This window comes from Pelodiscus sinensis, chromosome 1 (assembly GCF_049634645.1).
Source record: "Pelodiscus sinensis isolate JC-2024 chromosome 1, ASM4963464v1, whole genome shotgun sequence".
Classification (NCBI taxonomy): domain Eukaryota; kingdom Metazoa; phylum Chordata; order Testudines; family Trionychidae; genus Pelodiscus; species Pelodiscus sinensis.
In genome coordinates, this window is record NC_134711.1 from 52,296,998 (window position 1) to 52,313,937 (window position 16,940).

General features: G+C 40.5%; 1 protein-coding gene across 10 annotated transcripts in view; it reads left to right on the top strand.

The window, feature by feature from the left end:
* Positions 1-16,940, top strand: part of CNTN1 (contactin 1) — a 393,162-nt gene that overhangs the window by 230,653 nt on the left and 145,569 nt on the right. For all 10 annotated transcript variants that reach the window (XM_075930024.1, XM_075930057.1, XM_075930017.1 and 7 more), the window contains 2 exons: positions 55-187; positions 13,627-13,753. In XM_075930024.1, coding sequence (XP_075786139.1) covers positions 127-187; positions 13,627-13,753 — 188 coding nt within the window. In that variant the 5' untranslated portion in view covers positions 55-126. The remainder of the gene's footprint in view (positions 1-54; positions 188-13,626; positions 13,754-16,940) is intronic.

Below are 16,940 nucleotides of genomic sequence, written 5' to 3' on the forward strand. Positions count from 1 at the left end.
TTTGTGCAAGAACATTCTCTTATCAGAACTCTTTCCTTCCTTTTTTTTCCCCAGGTATTTTTAGTTCCCTGAGCATTTGTGTTGCAAGGCAGAATTCCTTTTGAAATAATCACCTCTGAATAGAAGATGAAAATGTGGTACTTAATCAGTCATCTTGTTACAGTGTGTTTCATCTTCTGCCTGGCAGGTAAGATGACCTCTCATTTTAGTTAAGTGAATTAACTGATTTTCATTGCTACACATTTCAAGGTCAATGCTGGTATTTGTATCCGATTTAATTTATTTGTGCAGATGTAGTGAGCTATTAAGTGTGGATAATGAAACTGGAAGAAAGAGTTTCACAGTCTAACTGAAGCAATAATTTGAAATAAAAATGATCTGATCTTACATTTGTTTCTTGGTCTGTCTGGTCTACTAAAATGCTGTTTCCATTGATTTATCAAGTTTTACACACACACACACACACACACACACACACACACACACACACACACACACACACACACACACACACACACACACACACCAATATAAGAAACAGCTGTTTGTGGCCAGGTTACCAAAATGACTAGAAGAATGGAAAGATGTCCATGGGAGAAGAGATTGAAAAGATTGGAACTGCTGTAATCAAGACAGCTTTTAATGAAATAACATACAATTTTTTAAAAATCAGCATTCAGCAGCACTAGCATATGGTAATATCTTGCTATGTATCCTGTATAACAGTGTGTTAATGTGGCATATGTTGACTTTAATTAAATTATAAATCTGTACTTTAATTAGAATTGCTGTAAAAATCAGATTTTAGGTATCTAGTCATTTAACACGTTAAAATTAGGGGGTGATTAAAATTTGAAATTTTGGCTCCGTGCTTTATAGCAATATCATCCAATTACAAAGTTCAGATCCAGCTTTGAATTCTGACTATCTTTTTCAACCACACAAAATGCAAAAGACTTCAAGACAAGTAAAAGTTCATTAAATAGTAATTATTTCCACCATAAACAGATGTCATTTTCATAATGATGAAATACTGCTCAGTTTGTAGAGCCAGTGCAGGCAAAACTCCATTTCAGGGCACATTTTGCATTGACCACATGAGTTAATCTTTGGTGTCTAAGAAGGAGAATTCTTTGGTGTCTAAGAAGGAGAATTCCTAAGTTGTGTATCTTATAAAATGCAGGCTGAAACAGATTTTGAAAAAATTCAGGTATCTTACAAATAATATGAGAAATTTGATGCTAACATTGAACCAGACTGTGAATCCCTTATTGCCAGTGGCAAACAGTACTGTGCAGTTCCTTTTGGGTTAATAGAGCTGCTTGAGTGAGTAAGAACTCACCAATGGGAACGAGAGGCTCATGGTCGGGTCCAGTATTACCTCCCATATGGGACATTGTCTTTTTTTTCCCCTCCATGTTAATGTTATTTATGGATCAGAAAACCTGTTACGGAGTCACAAAAGCCAAATGTCATTGTGATGTCAATCCATTATTTCTAAGGCTGTCCTTCCAGAAATGACTTCTCATAGTCATGTAGTTTGGTCTACTCATGGGAACATGAGTGTATTTTTAATCTGTGTTAGAATTATTCCAGCAGTATGTGCCGTTTACCCTGGTATGCTTAGTTGGAGATCAAATTAAATTCCATTGAATGACATGGCATTAAAAATTCTTGAATGTAAAGGACTATACATTTCAGGATCTTATATACGGCTTTCCTTCAGTTCAGATGTGAGAGCTACTGATGGGGCAGAGAGTAATTTGCTCAGTGGTTTCTTTTAACCCTCGGCTTTTCTTTTCCAAAAGCTGTCAGCTCTACTCAGCAACTTTACCTATGCCATTTCACCCTGGTCACTTCAACATTTTGATCAACATGATTATCAGCTCCTGTAGCTAAGTGAGTGTTGGGTTTTGAATTACACATAAATTGTGTGAGTGAACCACTGCACAAGTGTTCAGCTATTTCATTTGAAACGACCCTGTGACAGGCTACTGGCTAGGAAGCCAGAGCCAGAGCTCTGTCATTCTAACTCTAGCAGGAAAAGTTAATTGGAGCTGGCTGAGTAAGCCCAAAGCCAAGGGGCAAATGGGGAACAGTTGCTGGCCTCATTAGCCTCAGGGCTACAGAAGGCTGACAGGAAGAAAATAGAGGGAGAGGAAGGGGAGGAGTGAGGGAGTAGAAGGTTGAGTTCCATGGCTAGCTGCCAAAGCTAGCAGTCCTTGAGCTGACAGGTCTGAAGTTTCGTAAATAGGAAGTGGTGAGAACTGACACTTACAATAAAGAGCACAGGTGATTGCACTGAAAGAGAGGTCTCCAGCTGCTTTGTGAGTACAAAAGGGTCCAAAGGTCAAGAGGACCCTGTTACAGACTCCCTAAATTATGCCTCTAATTATTTAATAAGTATGCTGTAGTAGTGGCCAGAGGCCTCAAATCAGCAACGGACTCCAATAAGCCTGGTGCTCTAAAATCATACAAAGACCCAGTTCTTGCCCTGAATGTGAGGAGTCCAAGGGGAGTGACACTGAAGGAGATGGGGGAAGAGATATAATAAAATGTTAATTTAATATGCATGTATATAATTATCATTATTCTTTCTCTTGTTTCATGAGGCATAAGGGAGCGGTTGACAAAGGCTTCCCTTGTCGACCGATCCGCATCTTGACTCGCGCGCTGTGCCGACGATCAGCTGAGCCGGAACAGCGTGGTGGCCATTTTCATTTTAATGAAGCTGTGGGTATTTAAATCCCTGCTTCATTGACTATGTTGGGTAGCCTATTTTACATGCCTCTGTCGGCAGAGGCATGTAATCTAGACGCATCCTAAGATCCTGTATGGAGAAAAAAGAGGAAGTGAAAGGTCAAGGAGGGATCTGAGGGTAGCAAAAACAATTTTTTTTGAATTCTGGGTGTAGTTTGGCAAAATAATGCAGTTTGGGAAGAAATATGGCAGAAGTGAATGTGTAGTGGTGACAGAGATGGCCCATGTGTATTTTAACGATTTATTCGCATACACCAAATATTTCTCCCTGATTTCTGGCAATTCAAAACTAAGATTCCATGTAAATGTATTAAAACAATTGCTGAGGGGCTTTAAGGTAGGTTAAAATGAAAAGGTACAAACAATTGCTATAGCAGTTCATTTCAAAATCTCATAAAAACACTGTCAGTGGGAAGCCTTTAGTTACTTTGATGAGATGAAGTGGAGAAAAGTAATGCAGTTGCTATTCGGGCAGTGAACATCTCCAGCAGTGGGAGTAGCATTTATTTTTCAGGTAAATCAGTGTTTGCAATCTAGTCTTGCAAATAGACGTTGATGAAAAAGCCATAACTAATTTCAGTGCTTCACTAGCTGATCCATTTCTGACACATCATCGTTCAGAGTGCACTTTAAGTGGAGCAAGGTGAATGAGAGCAGAAATCACTCAGTCAGGAGTAGCGTGATGATTGGCTGTCCTGTTTCCAGAGATATTTCATGCCTATCATCATCAGTCCTGGACTTCCCACCATATCTGGGCTCTCTCCAAGCCCCCATCACGTTTCTAAATTGGCTACTTTCCTGTACAGATTCACCTCTTCCCCCCCTGCAGTGGTTGTGATTTTAAGCTTTTCTTTTTCATCAAGTTGACCCTAAGCAAACAGGTCAGTGGCTCATATGGCCTTGACTCAGTTTGATATACTTGGGTCTAGTACATCAGGTTTCCATTTCAGTGATGATATAGCTTTTACTCTGTTTCCCAGTAAAGCATATGCCAAAACCTAATGACCCATTTTTACTGTATTTCATGAACACTCAATTTTATTTGGCTAAAAGTAGAATCTGTGAAACCAAAATCATAACCATATCATGTGACATGCCACACTAATTGCTTTTTAATTAAAATATTCAAAATTGCACCTGCTATCAGACTTTCTATTGCAGTGGTCCCCAATCTTTTGGGGCTGCCGGGCGCCTGGGGGTGGGGCCGCTCATGCACCGCATGTCTGGGGTAGAGCCACTCACGGGCCATGCACCCAGGGGTGGGGCTGCGCATGAGCCGGGGTCCACACATGCGCTGCGCACCCAGGGCCGGCACCGGCATGTGCCATGCGCCTGGGGCCGGGGCCGGCACAGATTGTTCGGTGGGCGTACATAAATGGCCCGGCGGGTGCCATGGCGCCTGTGGGCCCTGCGTTGGGGTCCACTGTTCTATTGCAATACAAGGCAAATACCTGGTTCAGATTTGGCCCAGAGAGTGAGTAGTGACTATAAACTTTTGTCATTCTAATTGCTGCCTGTCAACATAATTTAAAGATATTACAATATGTATTTATTGACATCTTTGTTGGCAGTCTCAGAGGAGAAGCAAAGGACTAAAGTTACTCTTTCATTCATATGCAGAGTGGATCGTTGTGGAGAAATGTATACTGTCCTGTTCCACTACTGCATCTATTCTTTAGTAAAGGAAAACTTGTGTTCCGATGCTAATACTTTTCATATGCACCAAATTACATAACTTACAACTTTTAAATTAGAAAAGAAAAAAATCCATGATATACCGTAGTTAATCAGTGATCTCATGGATAGCTGGGAGAAGGGTGAAGTTAAGAGTAGTTTTACTACCTTCTTTAATCTAGTAGTAAGCTATTTGTCTTTCCCCAAGACAATCTAGTTTTGTATGGGAGAATGTGAATATTTTGTATGTGTTTTCTTTCTGTCCAAGTGTTGAAGTGTTCTTTGGAATTAATATCCATCCAGCTTTTTAGGCTCTGTCTACATTGCATCTGTGAGCATGTCTCCCAGTTTCGGTAGACAGGTGTGTCAACTCCACTTCAATGAGCTCATACACTTAAGTGAGCCCTCTGGACCTGACTGGTGTGGGATGAGGGATTTTTACGGACCAGGGGAGATCATTTCTGGCCCTCCTGCGGCTGAACCTCCCCATACTCTGTCCCCATTGGGCTTCCTGGCTCGCCCTGCAGCTCAGCTGAGCCGCTGTCCTCCCCCTTGGAGCTTAGCTGAGCCACGCGCCGGGCTTTCTGCCATTCCTCCCACAGCCAAGCTTGGCTGCGCATTACTCCCCTTCCCATATAGCTTTGAGCTCTGGCCCCCTCACCTCCAGCAGTGAGCTGGGGCTCTCTGATCCTGGACCATCTGTGGTCCTGCCGGATCACATATGTTGCTGGAGGACCAGAGCGTCCCGGTTTATAGAGGTGCAGTCTGTAGTAGAATTAAGCAAGTGTATGTTTGTGTGATCAGGGCCTTAAGGATGCATGCAGTGTAATGTGTAAACAGATGGTGCTTACAGGGCCTGTGCGTATATAACCCATATTTATTGAACAGCTCTTTACTACTTTTCAGAAATATCCATCACCTTTCCCCCCTTTAGTCTGTCTGTGCATATGGTAGTTTACATACTAACAGTCTTCCATTTGATATATGCTTACTGCTCTCTCTGATTAATATCCTTTGTGACAATGCCTGATCTGGGACCCATTCCAAGAACCTAAGTGAGCTAGATGTTGGCTAGCTGTTCCCCTTCTTAAAATTCAATTATGGCTCTGTTTTGCTTTAAGAATGTGATAAGGTTTAAAAACATGTTGGAATAAAGAGAATAGACCCACAAATAGAAACCCAATAAAAGTCACTAATTAAAACAAAATCTGCATTCATTTGGGCTAGGTGGTCTTATCTTAAATGCTTATAATCATCAAATCTGTCATCTTAATCACCAGGTTCTAATATTCAGAGTGTTGCATGGGATTTTCTAAGAGCCGTACAAGTTGTTAATTTTTTCTCTCACGTATAATATGAGTATTTACTGTAAATTTTAAATGTTACTAATGAGGTTCATAGTAATAATAATAATTAATAAATAGTTGAATGAAATAATCTAGGTTTGTGAGCGAACATGACTAACTAGAAAATTCTATGCTTTTATTTAAAAAAATGTGAGTTCCATAAACTTATATAACATGAAATCAGCCTTCCATGATGGACTGAAAGGACCTTCTGTAGCTGCTGCATTATATACATAGCCTAGGTCTTCAATATGTCATCTTGTACTGAAAAAAAAACCAACCAAAACACTTATATGAATTGAAGGAAATTAATCCATTTCTGAAATCATATAGTTATTTCCATGGTTTGGTGAAGTCAGAGCAAGATATGGGCAGATTTGAGGAATGTCTTCACTTCCTGCATTGCTTTTTCTTCTGTGCAAGTGGACTCTCAGAAGAGCTGTTATGATGGATGACGTATCACTAAATGAGACACAAATGAGGAAATAATTTTAAACAGAGCTCTGAAACCCATGACGTATAAAAGTCTTTAGCAGGATTGACAATCATATTCTCAGTTGTAGGGAAATAAAACACAACTAGTATAATTCCTATAAAGAGCTTTCTGATTTCTTGTGCCTTTCTATGTATCAAACTGGATAAATAGTTGATTCCCTCTAATGTAAGAATGAGTACAGTGAAGAGAAAGTCAGTAGCATGTATAAGTAATGTGTACATGTAAAGAGGATTTCAAACACATAATTGATTCATTTAACTTTTTCTATTAAATAACTTTCCAAATGAGATTTAAATAATCTCTAATTTATTAGGTCCATGATAGTCCTAATTAAATATAAAAAATAAATATGTGAATCGCACAGATAGCTAAATAATACATATTAAATCCCACTTCTTTAGAGGACTGGAGTATAAGAAGTCCATTGGATCTGGACTTATTATACTATGGTCATCTGAAGAAGTGGGTTTTGCCCACGAAAGCTCATGTTACCATCTACATGTTTTGTTAGTCTTTAAGGTACTAGTAGACTGCTTGTTGTTTTTTAAGTTTTTTAAACTATTTGCTCTGGCTTCATTTAGACGAAAAAAACTTGCTGAGTGTATTCTGACTTTAGGCTGTCTCTTCAGTAGCATGTGGACCAACTCAGTAGGTAGAGTCAATTACTAAATACTGCTTTATAAAGAGACTTAGTTTCACAGATGGTACAGCCTCATCACATTGGTTACACAGAGGGACATCAATTTCTTACCCCAATGCTTTTCTAATTAAAGCTATCCATCCCATGATTTATTACTCGTGGGCCCAAATGGAGGATCTGTACTGTCAGAAATTAATCCATAGAGACATTATGTCAAATGAATGGACTATTGGAAGAGTCACTGATAAATCATCTGAAAGGAAATGATGTCGACAAATGTGCTGCTGAAATTACTATGTGATAGATTCCTGCTCTGTGTCCATGGGAAAAAATGTTTAAATTGGTAATATCAACCACTGAAGGATTTTTGCTTAGAACTCTCTGCATACACATCAGGCCACGCCTCTACCTCATCCGCATTCTTCTCCGCACACTTTGGGATGTTGGAAACCCCAGGGAGTAAATGATGTGGAGAGGTGTCCAGCAACTCCAAGAAATGCAGAGACTGCAGTTGTGCCCTTCTACTAGAATGGAAGAATCCTCTTTCTGGGCAGGGCCCATTGTTTTTGTTACATGACTCTGCAGTGCGTAGTACAATGGGGACCTGATTTTTTATTGGGTTTCCTAGGCACTTGTGTAATACAAATAATAACAACTGGATTTCACAGCAGTCATAGGAGTAGGCTACCACTGGTTTCTGCCTTGTGGATTAAAAGAAATGGAAGATATGCCTCTAATAGCTTTTCTGTTATGTAGTTGCCAGTGGAGGTGGTGGGACTACCTTTTGTAGTCGCTGCGAAAGATTGGAAGCAAGCAGTCCCCTTCACCCTGGGAGTACGATTGGAGGAATCTGGGTGATATTTTACTTTGAGGTGCAGAATTATAAATCTATAATCTGTAAGATTGGACTCTGCATTTTATAAGGGAGCAGAATCTTTCCTTTGGTCCAATATAATTTTGTCCTGTGTAACTAACATTTCTGCATTTCATACTGCATTCATCACTCAGAGTTGAGGTACCACAAAGTGCTGTTCGCGCTGATTATAAATTAAAGGGGACAATTAAAAGGGTTTCTGTTCCAAGGTTTTTGGCACAAATAGGGATCAAAACAACTGTAAAAAAACAATATCTGCAAAGGTGACTATAAATGAGAGAAAGGAAATTTTAAAATTAGCATTTAAAGGATATTTTTTAAATTTCCCTGTGGGGAAATTCAGTCTCATCAGTACATCCCATTCTGAAATATAAAAAGTGATAATGATGGTATTTTACAGTGCACATCTAGCTTCCTTCACTCCATTGCTTCATGCATACATAGGATCACGAAAACACATTCACACCATACAGGCTGGCATAATTATAAATCATAGCTTTATTTCATGGTATTATCCTTCATTTGTGAATAGAATTGATTTTCAAAACTAAATTAGATACATGTAAGGATTAATTTAGCTGATGATATAATAAATTGGCTTGGCTGAAAGAAATGTTTGGGGTGGATATTGATGGAGCAGAGACTAAATCTTTGCTGTCCCTCTCAAGACAAAAGTTATTTACACATCTCCTTTTCCACTGAAATAGATGTTTGGGAACAATTTTACATATATAGTTTGGCTGGTATAATTTTCTATTAAATAAACAGTTATGCAAATATTTTCATGGTTAATCTTCATTATTGCATATATAGAACAGAATGAATGGTCATGTAAAGCCTTTATTTGCTTCTTCTTTTTTTAACTATTCTATTTCACCCTAAGAACTAGCAAAGTCGGTGTAATTAGGTTCAATATTGAGGGGGGCAGGCAGCATGCCACAAAGTGAAACAGTGACACTAAACTTTCAAAAGAAAGGATGTCAATAAAATGAGGAAGTGAGACCCAAAGTTCCCAAATCAGAAGTAAATCTTATCATTGTCAAGTATTCTACTTAAAACATTATTACTGTCTCAGAAGACTTCTGTGCCATTGAACATGCACAAAGCCAGCAGAAACTAATATGACTAATTGGCAAAGTTCAAAAGGTTATTTTAGTCATACAGATCTTTAAAAATTTGGAACTCTTTTCTTAGAGAAGACAATGAACATGGATACGAAGTACAACAGGCAGTAAAAGCAAGAGGGAAACTGCAAGGCCAAAATGAATTTCCAAGAGCAAACAAAAACAAACCAGTGGAGATTATTTAAGTACATCAGAAGCAAGACTCCGCAAAAGAATCTGTGGAACATCTGGATTGTCAGGGATAAAGGGAACAATTAAGAAACATAAGGACACTGCTGAAAAGCTAAATGCTTTCTTCGTATTTTGTTGGTAGAGAGTCTTACCCTGGGCCTGCTCTTTTCTAGTAGTAAAGATGAAGTGCTTCCAGAGATTGAGTAAGAAGAAGAGGTGCTGGCGCAAAGTGATAATTTAAAAAGCAATGAGTTACTAGGCCCAGATAGTAATTGCTTTTTAAATTATCAATTTCAACAGTCCTTCCAAGGCTTCTCAAGAAGCTTAACAAAAAATTTCTTACTTTTAAAAAGTCACAGGATTAGAGTATAGCAAATATTGACACTACATTCTAAAAAGACTCTGGGTATGTATTTATATACCAGTAATCATTCTACATAAATATATTGTTTGAAATTATAAGTAAATACAGGAAAAAAAGCATATAGAAATAATGATAGGATAGAGTACTACCAGCATAGTTTCTGTAAGGGAAAATTGTTTATCACCAATCTCAGAATTCTTTGAACGTGACATTTTAGTAGCGGATAATGGAAACCTGTTGATATTTAAGGCCTTGGCCCTTTTTGACAGGACCACTGAGGACTTCTGGTGCCAAGTGGGGGACAGTACTATGAGAGGGGTGCTCCACACCGAATGTATGGAGTGAGAAGCAAAATATTGTGATGACTAAGAGACAGAAAGCAAAGCATAGAATTGTTAACCTTATGCCAAGATGAAAATTTATTATGGGAGACCTAAAGATTCAGTAGCGGATGTCATGTTGATCAATATTTTAATAACTTGAAAAGGAGTGTGGGATGTGTGACATAGCAAAATTTGCAAATTACAGTTCTTCTTTGAGAGCCTGTTCATGTCCATTCAAATAGATGTGTGCGCTGGCCAGATGTACCAGTACCGGAAAATTTTCCCTCGGCGGAATCCATAGGGGACTGGCTTCAGTGCCCCCTAGAGTGGCGCGCACATGCTGTGCCACATAGGACACCCACCCTCGCTCAGTTCCTTCTTGGTGACAGTGTTAATATTTCAAGTGTTAGTATTTTCTTTCAATTGTAAATATTTCCCTCTATTTGTTAGTTGTAGAAATAGTCCCCTTAGTAGCGACCTAGCGAGGGGACCGGGCATGTCCCACTCCCCTGGCTTTAAATCATGTGCTAACTGCTGTGGGCCCATATCAGTTAGTGACCCCTCATGTGGATTGCCTTTGCTGTCTCAGAGAGTCTCACATCAGTGAGAAGTGTCAGATCTGCAAATCCTTCCGGCCTAGAACTATGAAAGACCGGCTTATTTATTTAAAAGTGCTCTTCATGGAATCTGCATTGGCTCCCTAAGACCAGCGGTCTGACTTGGTACCGAGCACTAGTGCTTCGGTGTGGAGCACCCCTCTCACAGTGCTGTCCCCCACTCGGCACCAGAAGTCCTCAGTGGTCCTGTCAAAAAAGGCCAGGAAGAGGGCAAGGAGAAGTCTTCCAGATTCCATTATAAAGAGAAGGCAAGCCCATGGGGGCCTGAGGAGAGATGTGGACTGGATGAGGCACATTTGCAAGTGGATCTTGTTAGCCCTACTTATTCTCCATTCCCTTCCCCAGACATTCAGGTGCCAACCACACTGGAGGCGTTCCAGGCAGCCCAGGACATTGTCTCCATGCTGGTGCTGCCTATGCCCACAGTAGCCAATTCCCACCAAAGGAGGATGTCTCCATTGGCTCCCTGATTGCCTAGCGCCTGGCACTCTCACTCTCCTGCAGGGTCTGAGAGGAGAATGCCCTGCAGCCCGGCGCACTTGCCACAGGAAAAAGTTGGGGTCCGACACTTTGACTCAACTATCACTAGAGGCTGGAGACGAGGCAGATGCCCCCATCTATTGGGATGCAAGGGAACCAGCTGCTCGCTGCATGCCAGCCAATACTCCAGGGACAGCTCCCTGGAAGTGTGATACCACTCCCTGTGCTGCCAGTACTCAGTAGCACTGTGCTACTCTGGACATGATTGCAGAATCTCCAGGTCCCGCTCATTGTCACAGCACCAAGCCTCTTTAACTGAGCGTTGATCCCCATCTCCCCACTGGGGATATAGAGACTGGGGTTGGTCTCCTGCTCACTGGTGTTCCTGCTCCCTGAGACCTCAGAGATTACCTTTGTCAAGGAGCTCTCCGTACCAAATGGAGTGCAGTGCCTATTCACCTTCCTGGGCATCAGCCAGTGTGAGGTCGCTTAGTGTTGCATCGGAGCCATGTTCTCTCCCTTGGTCGTGGTTCTCGAAGCCGTATCAGGCATCATGCCAGCCAGCACCTCAGATACCCTTGCAGCCAACACAGTGGCCCCTGGCACTGTGGCCTTTTCAGTGGTGCCCATGGAGTTCACTTGGTTTCCCAGTACAATCCCAGGTCACTAGTTTGGTGGCATAGGCTGTGGTGGCATAGGCTGTGGACTGCTTCCCCTCCCAGTCAAATGTTTCAGATAAAACAGTTCAGCCATTTCTAAGAACAAGATTGGCAAAAAGATGCTGGTTTGCCCACATTAAAAAGAGTATTCTGTGAGCTAATTTGTAGAGATGCTCTAGCACTTTATGCTCTAAAGCAAGAACTGTGGGCGGGAAGTTGCCCAGGTATCTGGCTTGCAACTTTTCCTGTTCCCCTGAAAGTTTAGCTAAATTTAACCAAGTTATAACACTTTTTGAAAAGTCTCAGTTCACATTTGCTCAGTAGCAACTTAATAGATTTTGTCAATTAAAATCTCTTAACTTTCTACCTGCACTGAGCATGTCCTCCCTGCACTGCATCTAACTGCACATACTGCTGACTGTGGTATGTACATATTCCATCCCTACAGAATGATTGAACTTGCTACATCCTAGGGCTGCAGGGGTTGGACAAGAATTTCCATTCAATTACTTTCGCAGCTGCTTGGGACCATTGTGCCACTATCCACCAGAACTAAGAGCCACTGCTGGTGCCCTGGCAATGTGGAGAAGGAGGGAGAAAGCAGCCTGATTTGAATGCAGGGAGCAAGGTGGGGATGAGAAAGAGACAAAGAGAACAAAGGGGTGGCATCAGGAGCTCAAGAGAAGCAGGGGTATAGGAGATAAAGTTATTTTAAAATGTGAATTCATTTGTTGCTCAGAGAACCTTAATTCAGGAATTTCCTAACTTATGAATCTTGATTTTGCAGTGAAAGCATGAGTATAACCTATAAATATCACATCAACTTTCTTTCCTTTAACATACTTTGTGGGGACTTAATTGAATATACAATGATAAATTTATCTTTGACTACAATATCTTACATCAAAGTGGCAATGTCATTTTTCTTTTCCAAGAGGCTTGTATAAAAGGGAAATAAATTGGAATCGGAGAGGAAGCCTCAGCTTCATTTTCTTTAATATTAGTCTTTTATCTGTACAGTAAAGATTCATTCCACACATATAAAAACTTTGGTGCTCTGTAGATCAGAGAAAAGGAGACTATTCAGCTTTAAAGATCATTATTTGTTTGTATTTTTCCCAGCTCAAATGTACTGATTATCTCTGATGGCAGTATGTTGACCTGTGTCAAATGATTTGGTTTCAAATCCATTCCTAGTAGACAGATATCCAAATGAAAAATGCCTCCACCAGACCTGGCACTAATTATCACCCTTCTTGGTGGTGTCACCAGAGAGGGCAAGAAATGAATGTGAATGGAGTCTAAATTACCTTCACCTTCACCCCAGGGCAAGAATGACCCAAAGAAGAATAGTGAAGAGAAACAAGCACTACTGTTGTCCACTCTGTGCTTGTTTTGTTGATGTATAGAGAATTTCACTTTGCAGGGATAACAATCCAACAGCATCTCCCAGCACAGCATGTTATAATGGGTGTGCCTTTTGTTTTTTATTGTTTCTTAATGAAAATCGATAAAAATTAATAGGTGTGATAGATGCAGATTGATGCATGAGAGATTGATAAGACTTTTCAGGTGGGCAAGAGACAACTAAAGTGGGGGATATGTTAGTGGTCTTATAAAATCATGACCAGTTTGAAGAAAGTGATCAAGTGTTATTTACACTAGGGGTAAATAACACTAAAACTAGGGGTCCCCAAATTGACTTAATAGGCAGCAGGTTTAAAACACAGAAAAGGAAGTATTTATTCACACAATACGCAGTGAACCTGTGCATGTCTTTGCCAGAAGATGTTGTGACATCCAAGACTATAACACGGTTCCAAAAGGAGATAGATACATTCATGGAGGGTAGGTCCAGCAATGGCTATTAGCCAGGCTATGCAGGGATGGTGTTTGTCAAAAGCTGGGAATGGGTGACAGGTGATGGATTGCTTGATGGTTATCTGTTCTGTTCACTCCCTCGAAGCACCTAGCATTGGCCACTGTCAGAAGACAGGATATTAGGCTAGATGAACCTTTGGTCTTACATGGTATGGCCATTGTTACTTAAGATTTACTTTTTCAGCATATTAATTGTCAACCTATATTTTTATTTCAGAGGATGGAAAAGGATATGGACCAGTTTTTGAGGAGCAACCGATTGATACCATCTACCCTGAGGAATCGACAGATGGACGAGTTTCCATGAACTGCAGGGCTCGAGCAATTCCCTTTCCAACTTACAAGTAAACTTTTAGCATGATTTTGAATTACAAGACTTACAATGTATATCACAAACTGAACATTTTAAATATTCTAATGTGTTGATTTGGAATGAATGATTGGCTTAACACATGGATGCATAGTCCTCCTAGACACACAGGTGTCGATGTTTGAGCAATTTTTCACTAATAAAAGTTTTCCTTATATTTGTAATGATAGCTAGAGAAGGTCTCAATAGAAAACATGAGCTGCATTTCATAGAACATTTTCAGGGGGGTTTCAATTTGGTTTTAGGAGCCTAAGGGTGAACTTTCAAACTAGGCCTTCATTTCCAACCAATTCAAAATCACAGATAGCAGTGTCACATTGAATCTGAGAATCTTTGATGATGGAAAAATGTTTTAAGGAAAATGTTTCTACTAGCTCTAGACTAGAGTTTCTCCATATGAACTCTGTCATAGTAAGTTAGATAATGAACTAGTTCATGACGACTGATTCTTCTGTGTATGAGTGGGCTCTCATGGCATCCATGGAATGCTTCAATGACTCAGCATCCATCAAAGAACATACTCTGAAGCTTACCTTTGTCAGAAGAACATGGTGGTATACATTCTTATCATGGCCAGATAACCCTCTTTTTTAGAGTAAGATCAGACTTCTAACTCCTTTCAAGGCAAGGGATCCATTTTACTCATAAGCTGACAAGCTCATTTTCCTGTCAGAGTTCTATGAAGGAACGCACAATTGAGAAACTGAACCATTCTTTCAGTATCTGTAATAATATTATGATCATCTACCATACGATAGCATCAGCACAGTGCCCCCCAAGTGTTAATTTTCACCACATCATCCTCGCAAAGCACTTATGGTAAATGGTGAACTTGAGACTAGAATACTGAAGGTGGACAACTCATTCAGATTCTAATCCTTTGAAATGGAGAGAGTTTTTGCCTTCGTATAGTGCTAAAAGATTTACCTGGTGTTGCTCAGGTCTTTAACTCAGTTAATTTTTGTTTTTCTTGATTTAAATCATTGCTCTGGGGTTGGGCTGGGGATGAGAGGTTCAGTATGCAGACTGCCTCAGGGAGAGATGCCTGTCCCTGCCCTCTCTCACCAAAGCAGGTTGGGGCCAGGTGAGAAGCACCTCTCCGTGGCTGCTGCAGCTCCAGCAAGTACAGCTGGGAGAGGGGTGCAGATCCCCTGGCTGGGCAGGTCCAGGTTTGTCTTGCCCCATGCTCTCCAGCTAGATTGAGGAATGGATCAAACTGTGCCCTTTGCTTCACTCCTTGATGAAGAGGAACAGCCAGCAATGTTCTTGTATGAATGGGGGTGGGGAGTAGGGAAGCCACAGTCCCCCCGTCACTCTCTCTAAAGGGCACTTGGAGGGTAGGAGGCTTGGGGCTGAGGCTGTCCCAGACAGGGTTGGGGCCTGCTCCCAGCCAGCCACTTTCACCTGCCTGGTGATTCTGTCTTCTTTCTGTATGGTTTTATGTATCTCCATATACATCAGAGGCAGGGGAACAGGCTTCAGCTTTAAGTTAAGGTAAGAGGAAGCTGCATACCCAATTTGATGGTCCGATGGACAGACTGAAAGACTTGCTTACTCACTTACAGACAAATAAACTCTCTCTAATATACAGTACACTGAGGTCGTGAAAGCTAGCAGGGTTTCCACACACACACACCCATCTACCATGGCTCCTTCAAAGTCCAAAGCAGCAGCATTATTTGTGTGGTGAACACCCTGGTGAATGTAGAGTTTCTACTAAGAAACAGATTTGAATATTTCTTGCTGTGAGTTTGTGACTTATTTGCAGTTAGCATGATTCAACAGCATTCTTATTTCCTGTTATAGTTATGTCAGAACAATGCCTTGATTTTCTTCTCTCTCCACTAGTTTTTCATAAGCTTGTTGGTCACTGTGATGGTTTAGACCTCTCCACTTTGGAGACAGAGTAGCCCAGCTCAAAGCCTTCAGTCCTTCCTTGAGCTCCATCTTTAGCTCTCCTGGTCTTTTCACTATTTGCATTATGGTCTCTTCCCTATTTATTCAGGATTTTTCCTACACTATTTGTCTCTACACGTGGCAAATCTTCATACTTCCCTAGGGCTTAAAGTTGCCATTTTGGTTCTGTAAACATTTTCAGGTAGTTGACTTATCCCCTTGAAAGATGACACCACAAAGGGGATAAGTGCCACCCCTCTACTTCAGACCTCTGACAATAGATCCTTAAACCCTAGGTTGTCGACTCTTAGATTTGAACTGACTTTGTTTCTCTCAGGCACACTTCATCTAATGCCCTCTCCAGTTTCTCAAGTACTTAGCATCCAGAGTCCTACCATATTCTGCCTCCATACAGGCTTGTTCCATAGTCCCTCATTCTGAGTTCAGAGATTTCCTGGCTTTCTTGGAAGAGAGCCCTTCTTTAGGCTGCCCTTTCCCTGCTCTCTCTAGGTCTCTAGGCTTCCTGGCCCCAACTGGATTATCTCTAAATGGGCCACTAGCTTCTTATGTTAGCATGGAGGTCACACTGCCCCATATTTTTGTTCATATACACCTCAAAGTGTGCCAAACTCATTACACAACAAATACAAAAGTGTTCCATCGCCTAAAGAGATTACAATTTGTTTTAGCAGTGACACAGTAAGTGTAACAATAGTTCTTACTCTGAAAAGACCTGCACTCCTTAGAAGCTTTTAGCACATGCAAAGTTGTGCTGAACAAAATAGGTCTTTTGTCTTGTGCATGAAATTACTCCTAAGTATTTGCTTATGGGGGTGAAAGAGAGGAACTCCATGAGAAGAGACAGTATTTATAGTAATAAGATCCATGATTACTCAGTAATGGTTTCTGCTCATTTTGAATGATTCCATTAAGGTTTATTTTTAAGGTACTTTAATTCCTTGATTTACAGAGGAACATAAATAATATTATGTTCATACAAAGGAAAAATTCAAGTAAGATCAAGGAAACATGATTGTGTACTGACCTCAAATTAATAAGTTCAGAAAAACATATTTACTATGTCTTTTTCTTCTGAATAACCACAGATTCCCATTTCTGCAAAATGTTCTGTTTAATCACAGTTTAAACTATGTATGTGATAACCACCTTTATATATTTCCACATGTATTTTACAATTTTTTAATAATGTCGACATGTGTTTTTCCTCATGTTGGTGAAATAACATTCTTTAATTCCATTTTTAT